At 45.4% G+C, this 13,767-nt stretch overlaps 2 protein-coding genes across 2 annotated transcripts; both read right to left on the minus strand.

Moving 5' to 3' along the window:
• Positions 1 to 468: 468 nt before the first annotated feature.
• Positions 469 to 2,569, minus strand: LOC123163160 (uncharacterized). The gene is made up of 4 exons (XM_044580918.1): positions 2,249 to 2,569; positions 2,029 to 2,093; positions 1,562 to 1,641; positions 469 to 1,462 (listed from the first exon to the last, which is right to left on the minus strand). The coding sequence occupies exons 1-4, from the start codon at positions 2,483 to 2,485 to the stop codon at positions 1,452 to 1,454; spliced, it is 393 nt and encodes a 130-aa protein (XP_044436853.1). The 5' UTR covers positions 2,486 to 2,569; the 3' UTR covers positions 469 to 1,451.
• Positions 2,570 to 4,110: 1,541 nt separating this feature from the next.
• Positions 4,111 to 5,118, minus strand: LOC123163167 (lecithin-cholesterol acyltransferase-like 1; the record flags this gene model as incomplete). Its single annotated transcript, XM_044580924.1, has 1 exon — positions 4,111 to 5,118. A coding segment is annotated over one exon (1,008 nt), but the record flags the coding sequence as incomplete, so codon positions are not given.
• Positions 5,119 to 13,767: the final 8,649 nt, after the last annotated feature.

Here is a 13,767-nt window from a genome sequence, read left to right on the forward strand (position 1 = left end):
TAGCCTTTTGTCGAACCTCTCCGAAGAGTTTAAGGAATTCTTAACTTTAATGCATGGGCGAGTTAATTAATTTTGCATTTGATCCTATATTATTAACATAGAATGGTGTGTTTTGTACAATTATATTTGGAAGAGCCATCTTTTCATACCAAATTTATTTGAAATATGGGGATTCATTCATATGCCTATGAAATGTTGTGTTTTCCTTAAAGATAAAGGGATTGTTAGTCTTGTAAACTCAATCCAAGAAAAACAATAAGAAGAATACTCTAATATACTTCATATGAATATATCATACACTTAACACTTCAGATACCATTCAAAATCATTGAGTGATGAAAACAATTGGTAAATAAAAAGCACACCTTATTCAAGTTATTTAAGAAACTAAGCAATGGTACAACAAATAAGTTGTAACTGAACTAACAGCACAACTTAGTATATTTGGAAATTGAAGAGCGTCACAACTTCAAGAAAGCCTTTGGTTGAACATCATAGCAAAGAACCACAGGTAACATTATTTATTTTACTTGAAAAAATACAGATATGTGCAAAATTGAAATCTCAATCGTAGATAGTGCAGATGTTGTACAACAGTGACGATAGTACTATGTGAAAAAATTACTTCCAAGTTTAGTTACAGACTACACGTCAATGTTGCATTGTTATTAAAGAAATGTGCCCTGATGAGTGCTCTATTTTTCCTTTCGTATAAATTTATCTTGGTTGCTTTGTTACAGGGGATAACCTTTGAGGGCTTGATCATTTCCATCAAGAATTTTGCAGCAGCCCAGTTAAAATTAAAAGTTTGAGTTAGGGATGGCAAAGCTGACATAGTGGCATTGGGATCAGCCGACCCCAATGTAAGTTAGAAATCTCTAGCATAGAGCCGAGCCATAAAAATAATTAGAGCTTCATCCATGTTGGTCTTGTATAACTACACATAGTCATAGGCACCAATTTAATATAGACAAATTCCAATTAGAGAAATTGTGCTATTCTTCCTCTAGAAAAGTGAAAAAAGCAAACTTACTAAAACACAGAATAATAATTTCCCTACTACATTAAATACAAAAACATACCTCATCATGCATCGATCCTCGCCATGTTCTATATTCATCCTTGGCCATAACGAAACACACCTGTGCAAGTAAAAACTTTGTGTGTGCCATCCCACATATATGGTCAACGTGGATGATAGAAATTAAGGAGACAATCGGAAACACGGACTAGTAGCAGGCATGGTTCACATAAAAATTAGAAATCTAGCATACAAATTAAAATTAAAGTTTTGAATACAGCAACGGCGGAGCTGACATAGTGGCTGACCCCAATGGAACTGAGAAATCTAGCATAGAAGTGAGCCATGAAAAAAATTCTTGCTTCGTCCATGTTGCTGGTAGTCATAGACACCCATTTAATATAGACCAGTTCCAGTCAGAGAAATTGCTCTACTCTTCATCTAGTACAGAGAGAAAGCAAACTTAGTAAAAAAACAGAATAATAATTCCCCCACTAACATTAAATACAAAAACTTATCCTGTCAGGCATCGGTCCTCACCATGCTCTATATTCATCCTTGGCCATGAAGTAATGCAATTGTGCAAGTAACAACTTTTTGTGCACCATGACACATATATGCTGAAAGTGGAGGATAGAAATTGCAGAGACATTGGAAAACATGGATTAGTAGCAGGCATGGTTATTAGGAGAGGGAATAAGAAAAACTAATATGTACGGATTCAATGAATGGCCAAAACAAAGCCACAGTGTAGGCGAATGCATCCCCATATGCTTAGTATCATCTATGTAAAGCTGCTATATATGTCTTGAAGTACCTACAGTTAGACACATGGGACTCGAGTCCTCATGCATGTACGCGGCGAATCTGCAAGTATGGATTGATCCACGCTGGTGACTCTATTTGAAGTCCAAACTTAGTGACCCGATGTCTTATTGTCGGAAAAACCATGCATACTGGAAAGACAAATTGTTAACAAATCGAAAAGCATCGTACTTCATACGTACCTACATGGAGTTGTGTACATCATGCTTGGAGACGTGAGATGAATCCATGCACCGAGGAGAGGAAACTGGACACAGAAAATATGAGGCTAAGATTGACACATAATTAGTCAGATTATCCATGAACTACATGCCGCTCTTAGCCATGGGACTCGAAATTGACACACAATTAGTCAGATTATCCACGTGGACTGCCTGCCGCAATTAATTAGTCAGATTATACCTGTACGACCGGTTCGCTGAGTATGACTACGATTCTTCCGAAGTTTACGTACAGGACGAAGGCGCCTCCTTGTCGTGCCGCCACTGCAGGCACTCCTCGACCTCCTGTTCCTGCAGGTACCCGTCGACCGAGGAGCGCTCCCCAGGCCTCCACCGCATCCTTGCCTTCGAGTAGGTCGCCGAGCGCTTCGTTTCCTTGACGATGTATCTCACCAGGAACTCGTCGGCTCATGTACATAGAAATAGGTGAAGAGGGAAGGCTGGGAGGAGCAAGGGCAACCCTAGCCGTCTAGAATCAATCATCTTCACGTGAACAGGATGAAGAAAGAGACGATTTGATGATAATATATCTCGTATGCAACACAATCTGTTATGTATATCTACGGGAGTCGGTTGGTCCACTTGAATCAATCTGTTTTTTTTCTGAACACAATCAATTGGTTATGTATTATCTTTTTTTTTTTGACAGAATCGGTTATCTATTATCTCGTGATAGGGAGTTGTTTGTTTTGGAACACATAACAATCTGAATCAAACGTTGAAGATGTTCACGTAATTTTTTTTTGTAATGTGCTTCTTTTTGACAATTTGCAAGAAAAATACATTCTTTCTGAACGTACAGGTTGCAAGAAGAAAAGGTTATTTCTGAACGGTTACGTGCAAGGTGGTCATCGCTATGTTTTTTTTTCCTCGAGAGCAATAGATAAATAGATAGATTAGATCTACATCGTAATAACTCGGTCCCATCAGATTAACGGCTCCTAATTACTGATTAGCAGATTAACGGCTCCTAATTACTGATTAACGTCGGAATTTCTGGGAAGTCTAGAATTAGTATAGGTATATATAGATAGATAGATAGATATAGAGGTATAGATAGATAGATAGATAGATAGATAGATATAGATAGATAGATAGATATAGATAGATATAGATAGAGATTGTTTTAGCATTAGTAGGTCTGAATCCTGGGAATCAAATGTTCCTGACTTTATTCTCCCACGCTATGTAAATGATCTGGCCATTATTTAATGAATAAAGTTGTTATGATGAAAAAAGTATGATCGCACAAGTCAGACGATGAGCCCAAGCCAATCACATTATGCAATTTGGTGAAATTGATAAATTACCCATGGTGTGTGCATAGATTAAAATCGCGGGTGAAATCTAAGCTATCGCGGCGCTATCGGGGATCTGGAACCACCCCGCGATTTGCTGCCTTCCGAAAATCATGGAAGATCGCGTAGCTATCGCGTGCGATTGCGTTGTTTCTTCCTTAACTGTTGCGGCAAAAATTCTGGCCGTGATTCCTTCTCGCCCGCGATCTAAATCTATGGGTGTGTGAAAATTGTGTGTCTAGGTGCGACTAGGCAAGTATCTCATCCATGACCCCCATAATTCATGCCCTACACATCAAGGACCTCATCCAGGCGAACGACCTTACAAATACATGCACCATCATCATCATCATGCTACGGTACATGCTATGGTGCAGCTGCTGCCATGGTACCGGTTTCGCCTTCTCCACACTTGAACCCAGACTGCCTGTTTCTGCCTTTTGTTTTTCCTTTTGCCTTTTTATGCATGTACGGCACGCTTATGACACAATACAAAAAATATACGCAGTAAGAATTTCCTTTTGTTTCTGGTGAAAATAAGAATCTTTTGATTAAAAATTAAACCATCTATAAAGGGTTTAAGTATTAGAATCTTTTAATGGGTGTTAAAAAACATGTTGTATAGCAGCCAGGTCTTTCATTCTCAGTCAACTTATAAAAAGTCCTTACATAATGGTTTTATTCCACAACAATGCCAACTACTCCATAATAGAACATTTTTATTATGAGCGAAAACTCAAAAATATCACATATTGTCTCTTCTGTGATTTGCTTCTAGAATTTCAGCCATAGCTCTCTTGAGCGGGTGTTCCTGGATAACAATAGTAGAATGGGTAACATTAACAATCTTGACGAACTTGAAGTGTATGTTACCCCACCGCTGCTGCCTGCTGATTTCTTTCACGAATGCCAACACGCTAACTAAGTTCACAACCTTGTCACCATCGCCATATACATACTCTGGAACCACATCAAAGTTACAATCCCAGAACATCACCTGATTTGGCGTTTGGATGCTGGCACCTGTAAGGTATGTGGTTGGCACCATTGGTGCGTCAGCCTTTAGCTTCGTTGCTAGCACCCGTTTCACGACGTCGGTGCTGAAACCGAGCACAGTGAGTAAATCCATGTAGTCGTACGCTGAGTAGTTTCTATGTTTGGTAACAACAAGCGGCTCGTAACCAAAAACCAGAGGAGACGGCAAGGATGTAAGGGAACTTGCAAAAGTTCTCCACATTAGACGTAAACCCAGCCGCTTAACTGTTGGGACAACAATGACCTCTGGCCCCGAGAGAAGGTTCGTGATCACCTGCACAAAGCCCGTAGGTGGTGTGGGCGAGATTAGGACCATGTGCTTGACGAATTTTTTCCTCCATGATAGGGGAGTCGAATTGACGAAGTCGAGGCCCGCCCTGGCTCCGAAGCTGTGCCCCACGAGGATGACCGGCTTGTTCTCATTCTTCTTGCTCGCATGCTGGACCAGATCCTTGACACGGGCAAAGTAGTCGGAGTACACCTGAGATGGCTGGCCGTGTGAGGGTGGAGCGTGCCGTATGTCGTAAGGAGCTCCGAAAAGGGTCTCCATATTCACGGTGCCGTGGTGAGACAGCGTGGGAAGCTTCGTGTCCGTGTTGACGCAGGGTGGTGGCCAGTCTGGTGGCGAGCTCCGGAGTGCCTGAGGTAGAGGCTGGGATCGGGAGAAATCTCTGTTGGCTTGGCCGACACCGACGTGGTGGCGCCTGAGGGTGCCGCCGGACCTTCCTGGAGGGCGTCGGGGCTACCCTTCCTCTCTCCTCGCCGTGTACCAGGGAAACCCTTGGCAGCAGCGTCGTCATCGTCGCGTCCCTTCTTGGAGGTGTTGTTGGGTACCCGCACTTCAGAGTCTCGGAGCTTGGTGGGCGATCTCCGGTGGACGCAACGGTCACGAGGCTTCGTCGTTTTTGTCGATCCGCCGTTATCGGCATTTGTTTCTTTTCTTTTTTCTCTTTCCTTTCTTTTGGGCGTGTTTGCGCTGCTTCTGCACCAGCCCCTATCGTCGGTTGTATTGGTTGGTTGCTTTGTAATATAAAGTGGGGAAACCCTTTTTCTTAAAAGGGTCTCCATATGGACCATATCACGGTACCCTAGTGCCTCCAGTTCTTCGCGGAGCTTTAACAGGCAAAATACGTCATGCCCCCTGGAGACGCCAAGCTAGAACGCACACCGTAAGGCCAATTTCCAGATCTAGAATCCACAGAGGGCACACAGAAAAATCGATACATACTACGTGCAGTATAACTCTGGCAACGGATCACTTACACATCGTCCTTGGACAGGTCCAAGGTTTCTCTCTCTCAGCTAGCAATGGTGGTTTCTCTCGAGACACGAAGAACAGATGGGCCCAGACCCGGACTGCTTAGGACGTAGACCGGCGGGGACCTCTCTGCTGAGCCTAGGTAGGGCTACGACGTGTTGACCTTCCGAGGCCGGGCATTGACCCCGAAAAGTGTGTCCGGCCAGAGTAATCAAGTGTGTTGGAAAACGTGCTGCACCCCTGCAGGGAAGATTATCTATTAATAGTCGTGTCCATGGTAATGGACGTTCAGACTTATATCCTGATCTATTACAACTAGAAATGGATACTTGAGATATGTGGCCCTAGGATTGCTTTCTCGCAGGGAGTCGAGGAAGGATCTCTGGGCATTATTGCTACAACATGTTAGTTAATTAAAATGCTATTATGTACTTTTCTGAATGCTGCAAGACAGTTGGAGCTGCTTGAAGATGCTAGTCTTGGATAGGCTAGGCCTTCCCCTCTAGTCTGGCATTCTACAGTTCAGTCCACAGATACAACCCTTCCATTTGATACCAATGCATACTTAGTATAGATCTAATGCTTGCGAGTACTTTAGATGAGTACTCACGGTTTCTTTGCTACCCATTTCCCCCTTCTTCCTTCTTTCCGGTTGTTGCAACCAGATGGTGGATCCCAAGAGCCAGACGCCACCCCCGACAACAACAACAACAACTACTACTACTACCCCCAGGGTGCCTACTACTACGTGGAGCCCGCCGACGACCAGGAGTAGTTAGGAGGTCCCAGGCAGGAGGCCTTGCTGTTAGGGAACGTAGCATGCAATTTCAAAAAATTTACTACGATCACGCAAGATCTATCTAGGAGATGCATAGCAACGAGAGGGGGAGAGTGTGTCCACGTACCCTCATAGAACGAAAGCGGAAGCGTTAGGTTAATGCGGTTGATGTAGTCGAACGTCTTCGCGATCCAACCGATCAAGTACCGAACATACGACACCTCCGAGTTCAGCACACTTTCAGCTCGATGATGTCCCTCGAACTCTTGATCCTACAGAGGGTCGAGGGAGAGTTTCGTCAGCACGACGGCGTGTTGACGGTGATGATGATGTGATCCGTGCAGGGCTTCGCCTAAGCACTACGACGCTATGACCGGAGGAGTAAACTGTGGAGGGGGGCACCGCACACGGCTCAGAGAATAACTGTTGTGTTTTGGGGCGCCCCCTGCCCCCGTATATAAAGGAGGGGAGGAGGAGGCGGGCCACCAGGGGCGTGCCAAGGAGATGGGAGTCCTACTAGGACTCCAATCCTAGTAGGATTCGGCCCCCCCTTTTTTCCTTCTCATGGAGGGGGAAAGAGGGAAGGGAGAGGGAAGAGGAGAAGGAAAGGGGGCGCGCCCCCTCCCCTAGTCCAATTCGGACTCTCTATGGGAGGGGGGCGCGGCCACCCCTTGTGGGCTGCCTCCGCTCTCCCCTATGGCCCATGTAGGCCCATTACTTTCCCCGGGGGGTTCCGGTAACCCCTCGGTACTCCGATAACTATCCGAAATGTGCCGAAACCATTCCGGTGTCCGAATACTATCGTCCAATATATCAATCTTTATCTCTCGACCATTTCGGGACTCCTCTTCATGTCCACGATCTCATCCGGGACTCCGAACAATCTTCGGTCACCCAAACACATAACTCATAATACAAATCGTCATCGAACGTTTAAGCGTGCGGACCCTACGGGTTCGAGAACTATGTAGACATGACCGAGACACATATCTAGTCAATAACCAACAGCGGAACCTGGATGCTCATATTGGTTCCTACATTTTCTACGAAGATCTTTATCGGTCAAACTGTAATGACAACGTGCGTAATTCGCTTTGTCATCGGTATGTTACTTGCCCGAGATTCGATCATCGGTATCTCATACCTAGTTCAATCACGTTACCGGCAAGCCTCTTTACTCGTTCCATAATGCATCATCCACAACTAACTCATTAGTCACATTGCTTGCATGGCTTATTGTGATGTGCATTACCGAGAGGGCCCAGAGATACCTCTCAGTTACTCGGAGTGACAAATCCTAATCTCGATCTATGCCAACCCAACAAACACCTTTAGAGACACCTGTAGAGTATCTCTATAATCACCCATTTACGTTGTGATGTTTGATAGCACATAAGGTGTTCCTCCGGTATTCGGGAGTTGTATAATCTCATAATCAAAGGAATATGTATAAGTCATGAAGGAAGCAATAGCAATAAAACTTAACGATCATAATGCTAAGCTAACGGATGGGTCTTGTCCATCACATCATTCTCTAATGATGTGATCCCGTTCATCAAATGACAACACATGTCCATGGTCAGGAAACTTAACCATCTTTGATTAACGAGCTAGTCAAGTAGAGGCATACTAGGGACACTCTGTTTTGTCTATGTATTCACACATGTATCAAGTTTCCGATTAATACAATTCTAGCATGAATAATAAACATTTATCATGATATTAGGAAATATAAATAACAACTTTATTGTTGCCTCTAGGGCATATTTCCTTCAGTCTCCCACTTGCACTAGAGTCAATAATCTAGATTACATTGTAATGATTCTAACACCCATGGAGTCTTGGTGTTGATCATGTTTTGCTCAGGGAAGAGGCTTAGTCAACGGGTCTGCAACATTTAGATCTGTATGTATTTTGCAAATCTTTTTGTCTCCCTCCTTGACTTGATCACTGATGGAGTTGAAGCATCTCTTGATGTGTTTGGTTCTTTTGTGAAATATGGATTCCTTCGCTAAGGCAACTGCACCAGTATTGTCACAAAAGATTTTTATTGGACCCGATGCACTAGGTATTACACCTAGATCGGATATGAACTCCTTCATCCAGACTCCTTCATTTGTTGCTTCTGAAGCAGCTATGTACTCCGCTTCACACGTAGATCCCGCCACGATGCTCTGCTTGGAACGGCACCAACTGAGAGCTCCACCATTCAATATAAATACGTATACAGTTTGCGACCTAGAGTCATCCGGATCAGTGTCAAAGCTAGAATCGACGTAACCGTTTACGACGAGCTCTTTGTCACCCCCATAAAGGAGAAACATATCCTTAGTCCTTTTCAGGTACTTCAGGATGTTCTTGACCACTGTCCAGTGATCCACTCCTGGATTACTTTGGTACCTCCCTGCTAAACTTATAGCAAGGCACACATTAGGTCTGGTACACAGCATTGCATACATGATAGAACCTATGGCTGAGGCATAGGGAATGACTTCCATTTTCTCTCTATCTTCTGCAGTGGTCGGGCATGGAGTCTGACTCAACTTCACACGTTGTAACACAGGCAAGAACCCTTTCTTTGACTAATCCATTTTGAACTTCTTCAAAACTTTATCAAGATATGTGCTTTGTGAAAGTCTAATTAAGCGTCTTGATCTATCTCTATAGATATTGATGCCCAATATAGAAGCAGCTTCACCGAGGTCTTTCATTGAAAAATTCTTATTCAAGTATCTTTTCATGCTATCCAGAAATTCTATATCATTTTCAATCAACAATATGTCTTCCACATATAAGATTAGAAATGCAACAGAGCTCCCACTCACTTTCTTGTAAATACCGGCTTCTCCAAAAGTTTGTATAAAACCATATGCTTTGATCACACTATCAAAGCGTATATTCCAACTCCGAGAGGCTTGCACCAGTCCATAGATGGATCGCTGGCACTTGCACACTTTGTTAGAACCTTTAGGATCAACAAAACCATCTGGTTGCATCATATACAACTCTTCGTTAAGAAATCCATTAAGGAATGCAGTTTTGACATCCATTTGCCAAATTTCATAATCATAAAATGCGGCAATTGCTAACATGATTCAGGCAGACTTAAGCATCGCTACGGGTGAGAAGGTCTCATCGTAGTCAACTCCTTGAACTTGTCGAAAACATTTCGCAACAAGTCGAGCTTTGTAGACAGTAACATTACCGTCAGCGTCAGTCTTCTTCTTGAAGATCCATTTATTCTCTATGGCTTGTCGATCATCGGGCAAGTCAACAAAAGTCCATATTTGTTCTCATACATGGATCCCATCTCAGATTTCATGGCCTCAAGCCATTTCGCGGAATCTGGGCTCATCATCGCTTCCTCATAGTTCGTAGGTTCGTCATGGTCAAGTAACATGACTTCCAGAACAGGATTATCGTACCACTCTGGTGCGGAACGTACTCTGGTTGACCTACGAGGTTCGGTAGTAACTTGATCTGAAGTTTCATGATCATCATCATTAACTTCCTCACTAATTGGTGTAGGCATCACTGGAATTGATTTCTGTGATGAACTACTTTCTAATTCGAGAGAAGGTACAACTACCTCATCAAGTTCTACTTTCCTCCCACTCACTTCTTTCCTCATTCTGGTCTTCGGGGAGCTCCTTCCTATTAATGTAGGACAAGAAGGGTTCAGTCCATGGGGCAATGACTGCCATAATGAGATGGGCCGATGGTGTAGTTTCGGTGGCTGAGCCCCCGATGATATCGGTGTGTTCAGAATCTGGGGTTGTGTTTGGATCCAGACTGTTGTTGCCGCCCTCCCCTTGCCACACCACGGATGGCTTAAAAAGCCTTTTAAGGAAGATGTTAGGTGGGATGGGGTCGCGCTTAGCGCCAATGCGAGCAAGGATGTCCGCCGCCTGTTTACTTTCTCGGGCGACGTGATGAAATTCAAGCCCCTCGAACCGAGCCGACATTTTTAAGATGACATTGCGATAAGCTGCCATCTTTGGATCTTTGGCATCAAAGTCACCGTTTATTTGAGATATTGCGAGGTTTGAGTCCCCGCGCACCTCCAGGCGTTGTATGCCCATGGATACGTCCATCCGAAGACCGTGCAATAAGGCCTCGTATTCGGCTGCGTTGTTGGAGTCTGTGTATAATATTTGGAGTACATACTGGACGACATCTCCAGTGGGGGACGTTAACACGACGCCCGCTCCCAACCCCGCCAACATTTTGGAGCCGTCGATATACATAACCCAATTGGAATATGTGCCTTACTCTTTAGGGAGTTCGGCCTCTGTCCATTCGGTGACGAAGTCAGCCAGTACATGGGATTTGATGGCTCGACGTGGCTTGTATGTTATGTCGAATGGAAGTAGCTCGATAGCCAATTTGGCAATCCGGCCCGTGGGATCGCGGTTGTTTATTATATCATTCAGTGGTACTTCAGAGGCCACCGTGATTGAACACTCCTGGAAGTAGTGCCGTAGCTTTCGGGATGCCATGAAGACCGCGTATGCTATCTTTTGATAATGGGGGTACCGGGATTTGCATGGTGTGAGAACAGTAGATACGTAGTATACTGGTTTTTGAAGTGGGAATTTGTGTCCGTCCTGCTCTCGTTCGACGACGAGCACGGCGCTCACCACCTGATGTGTTGCCGATATGTATAGCAACATGGGTTCGCCAGCGTTTGGTGCGGCCAGGATTGGTTGCTTGCTAAGAGGGCCTTTATTTCCTCTAGTCCGGCAGTCGCCGCGTCTGTCCATTCGAAGTTATCGGTGCGCCATAAAAGGCGATAGAGTGGTAGTGCCTTTTCTCCTAATCTGGAGATAAAGTGACTTAACGCTGCCATGCAACCAGCTAGTTTTTGGACTTGTTTGAGGTATGTTTGCGTAGCCAACTGTGTCAGTGCTCGGATTTTAGCTGGATTTGCTTCTATTCCTCTATTGGAAATGATGAAGCCCAGCAGTTTTCCAGCAGGGACGCCGAAGACACATTTTTCCGGTTTGAGCTTAATGTCATACGCACGGAGGTTGTCGAATGTAAGACGTAAGTCGTCTATTAGTGTTTCGACGTGCCTAGTTTTGATGACGACGTCATCCACGTAAGCTTCAACTGTCTTGCCGATCTGCTTCTCCAGGCATGTTTCGATCATGCGTTGGTATGTGGCGCCGGTGTTCTTGAGCCCAAAGGGCATGGTGTTGAAGCAGAATGGCCCATATGGGGTAATAAATGCTGTTGCAGCTTGATCGGGCTCCTTCATCTTGATTTGATGGTATCCAAAATATGCATCGAGGAAACACAGTGAGTCGTGTCCTGCATTGGCGTCAATGATTTGATCAATGCGGGGAAGGGGGAAGGGATCCTTAGGGCAAGCCTTGTTGAGGTCTTTGAAATCGACACACATGCGTCATGATTTGTCCTTCTTTGGTACCATCACCAGGTTTGCCCGCCAGTCCGGATGTTTGATTTCTCTAATGAATCCGGCTTCGATAAGCTTGGCCAGCTCCTCCACCATGGCTTGTCGCTTGGGTTCGGAAAAGCGTCGCAGTGTTTGCTTGACCGGTTTGAATCCCTTTAATATATTCGGCCAGCTTGCGTGGGATCCCTAGCATATCTGAAGGGTGTCAGGCAAATATGTCCCAGTTTTCGCGCAGGAATTCTCGTAGTGCTGCGTCAACTGTTGGGTTCAGTTGTGCTCCGATAGATGCTGTCTTCTTGGGGTCCGTCGGGTGGACCTGGAATTTGACTATTTCTTCTGCTGGTTTGAAGGAGGTGGATTTGGGGCGTTTGTCGAGGATCACATCGTCCCTGTCCACCATGGAGCGCAGCACGGTTAATTCTTCAGCCGCGAGGGCTTCGGATAGTGCCTCAAGGGCCAGGGATGCGGTTTTGGTTTCAGCGTGGAGTGCTATGTCTGGATCACTGACGAGAGTGATTATACCGTTTGGTCTGGGCATTTTGAGCTTCATATACCCGTAATGAGGTATAGCTTGGAAGCGTGTAAAAGCATCCCGCCCCTACAAGGCGTGGTATGCGCTGATGAAAGGGGCCACTTGGAAAGTGATTTCTTTGGACCGATAATTCTCCGGCGTGCCGAATACTATGTCTAGTGTGATTTTTCCCGCGCACCGCGCCTCCCGACTGGGAATGATTCCTCGGAAGGTTGTGCTACTTTGCTTGATGCGGCTCCAGTCTATTTCCATTTTATGGAGTGTATCCTCGTAAATGAGGTTTAGTCCGTTGCCGCCATCCATGAGGACCTTAGTCAGTCGAAATCCGTCCACGATGGGACTGAGGACTAATGCGGCTAGTACTCGGACTGTCGTGTACCTCGGTTCATCCCTAGCATTAAATGTTATAGCCGTGTCGTTCCAAGGGTTTATTGCAGCGATTTGGCAGACTTCGGCGAGGTTGCGAAGTGCCCTTTTACGCTTGTTGTTTGAAGCGAATGTCTCGAAGACTGTCAATACTCTTGTGTCGTCGTTTTCTGGAGGGTGCTGCTCTGGGGTCCCCTTGATAAGGATGTCTTCGCCGCTCTTGGCTACCTGCCGGAGTATCCAACATGCTCTAAGGCTGTGGGTTGCCACGGTATCTGCTGTCGTGTGTATTTTGCATGGGCCATCGAGCCATCCCTCCAGAATGGTGCCGTGCCGCGTAATGGGTTTATGTTTCTTGACTGTTGGACTGGGCGTGCCACGGGGATGCGCCCTCTTCGCCTGTAGGAGGAGTTGAGTTGGGACCGACGGTTCCCAGCGAGCTGCCTGAGTTTTCCAGGCGCTTTCCATCGCGCTGTACTTCTGTATGATAGTTTCTAAGTCAGTGAACTTCAGTATGCGGTGGCGATTGATTGCGTTGAGAATTCCTTCGTCCGCGCAATTGTTGCGGAACGCTGATATTGCGTCCTCGTCGCGGCAATTTTTTACCTTGTCTTTGACAAGGAGGGATCTGGCCCAGAAGTGGTGGACCATTTCCTGAGACTGCTGTTTTATGCTCATGAGAGCATCTATGTCCGGGTGGGTGGTTGGAATTAAATCCGAACCCCGACCAGACCAATTGTTTGGAGTCAGAAGACCTTCCAGACTCAACAGTCCGGGCTCCGGAGTATCTTCTGATTGTTTAGGACTGCCGTCCGATTCTATGTTCGGAGGGCTGGTCGCCTCCTTTCGCTGGTGGGTATCCGGTTCTTCCTGATCGGCGACCCGAACATAGCCCGTCTTCGATATAGAAGAAGATTCGCCGTCCTACTCCTCGACTACCGCTATCTGGTGGACCGGTGGAGTTTTGATTTCTCCTTGATCGGTTTTAAGCCCGATCCGATCGTAATCTGTGGC

Source organism: Triticum aestivum, chromosome 1D (genome assembly GCF_018294505.1).
Source record: "Triticum aestivum cultivar Chinese Spring chromosome 1D, IWGSC CS RefSeq v2.1, whole genome shotgun sequence".
NCBI lineage: Eukaryota > Viridiplantae > Streptophyta > Magnoliopsida > Poales > Poaceae > Triticum > Triticum aestivum.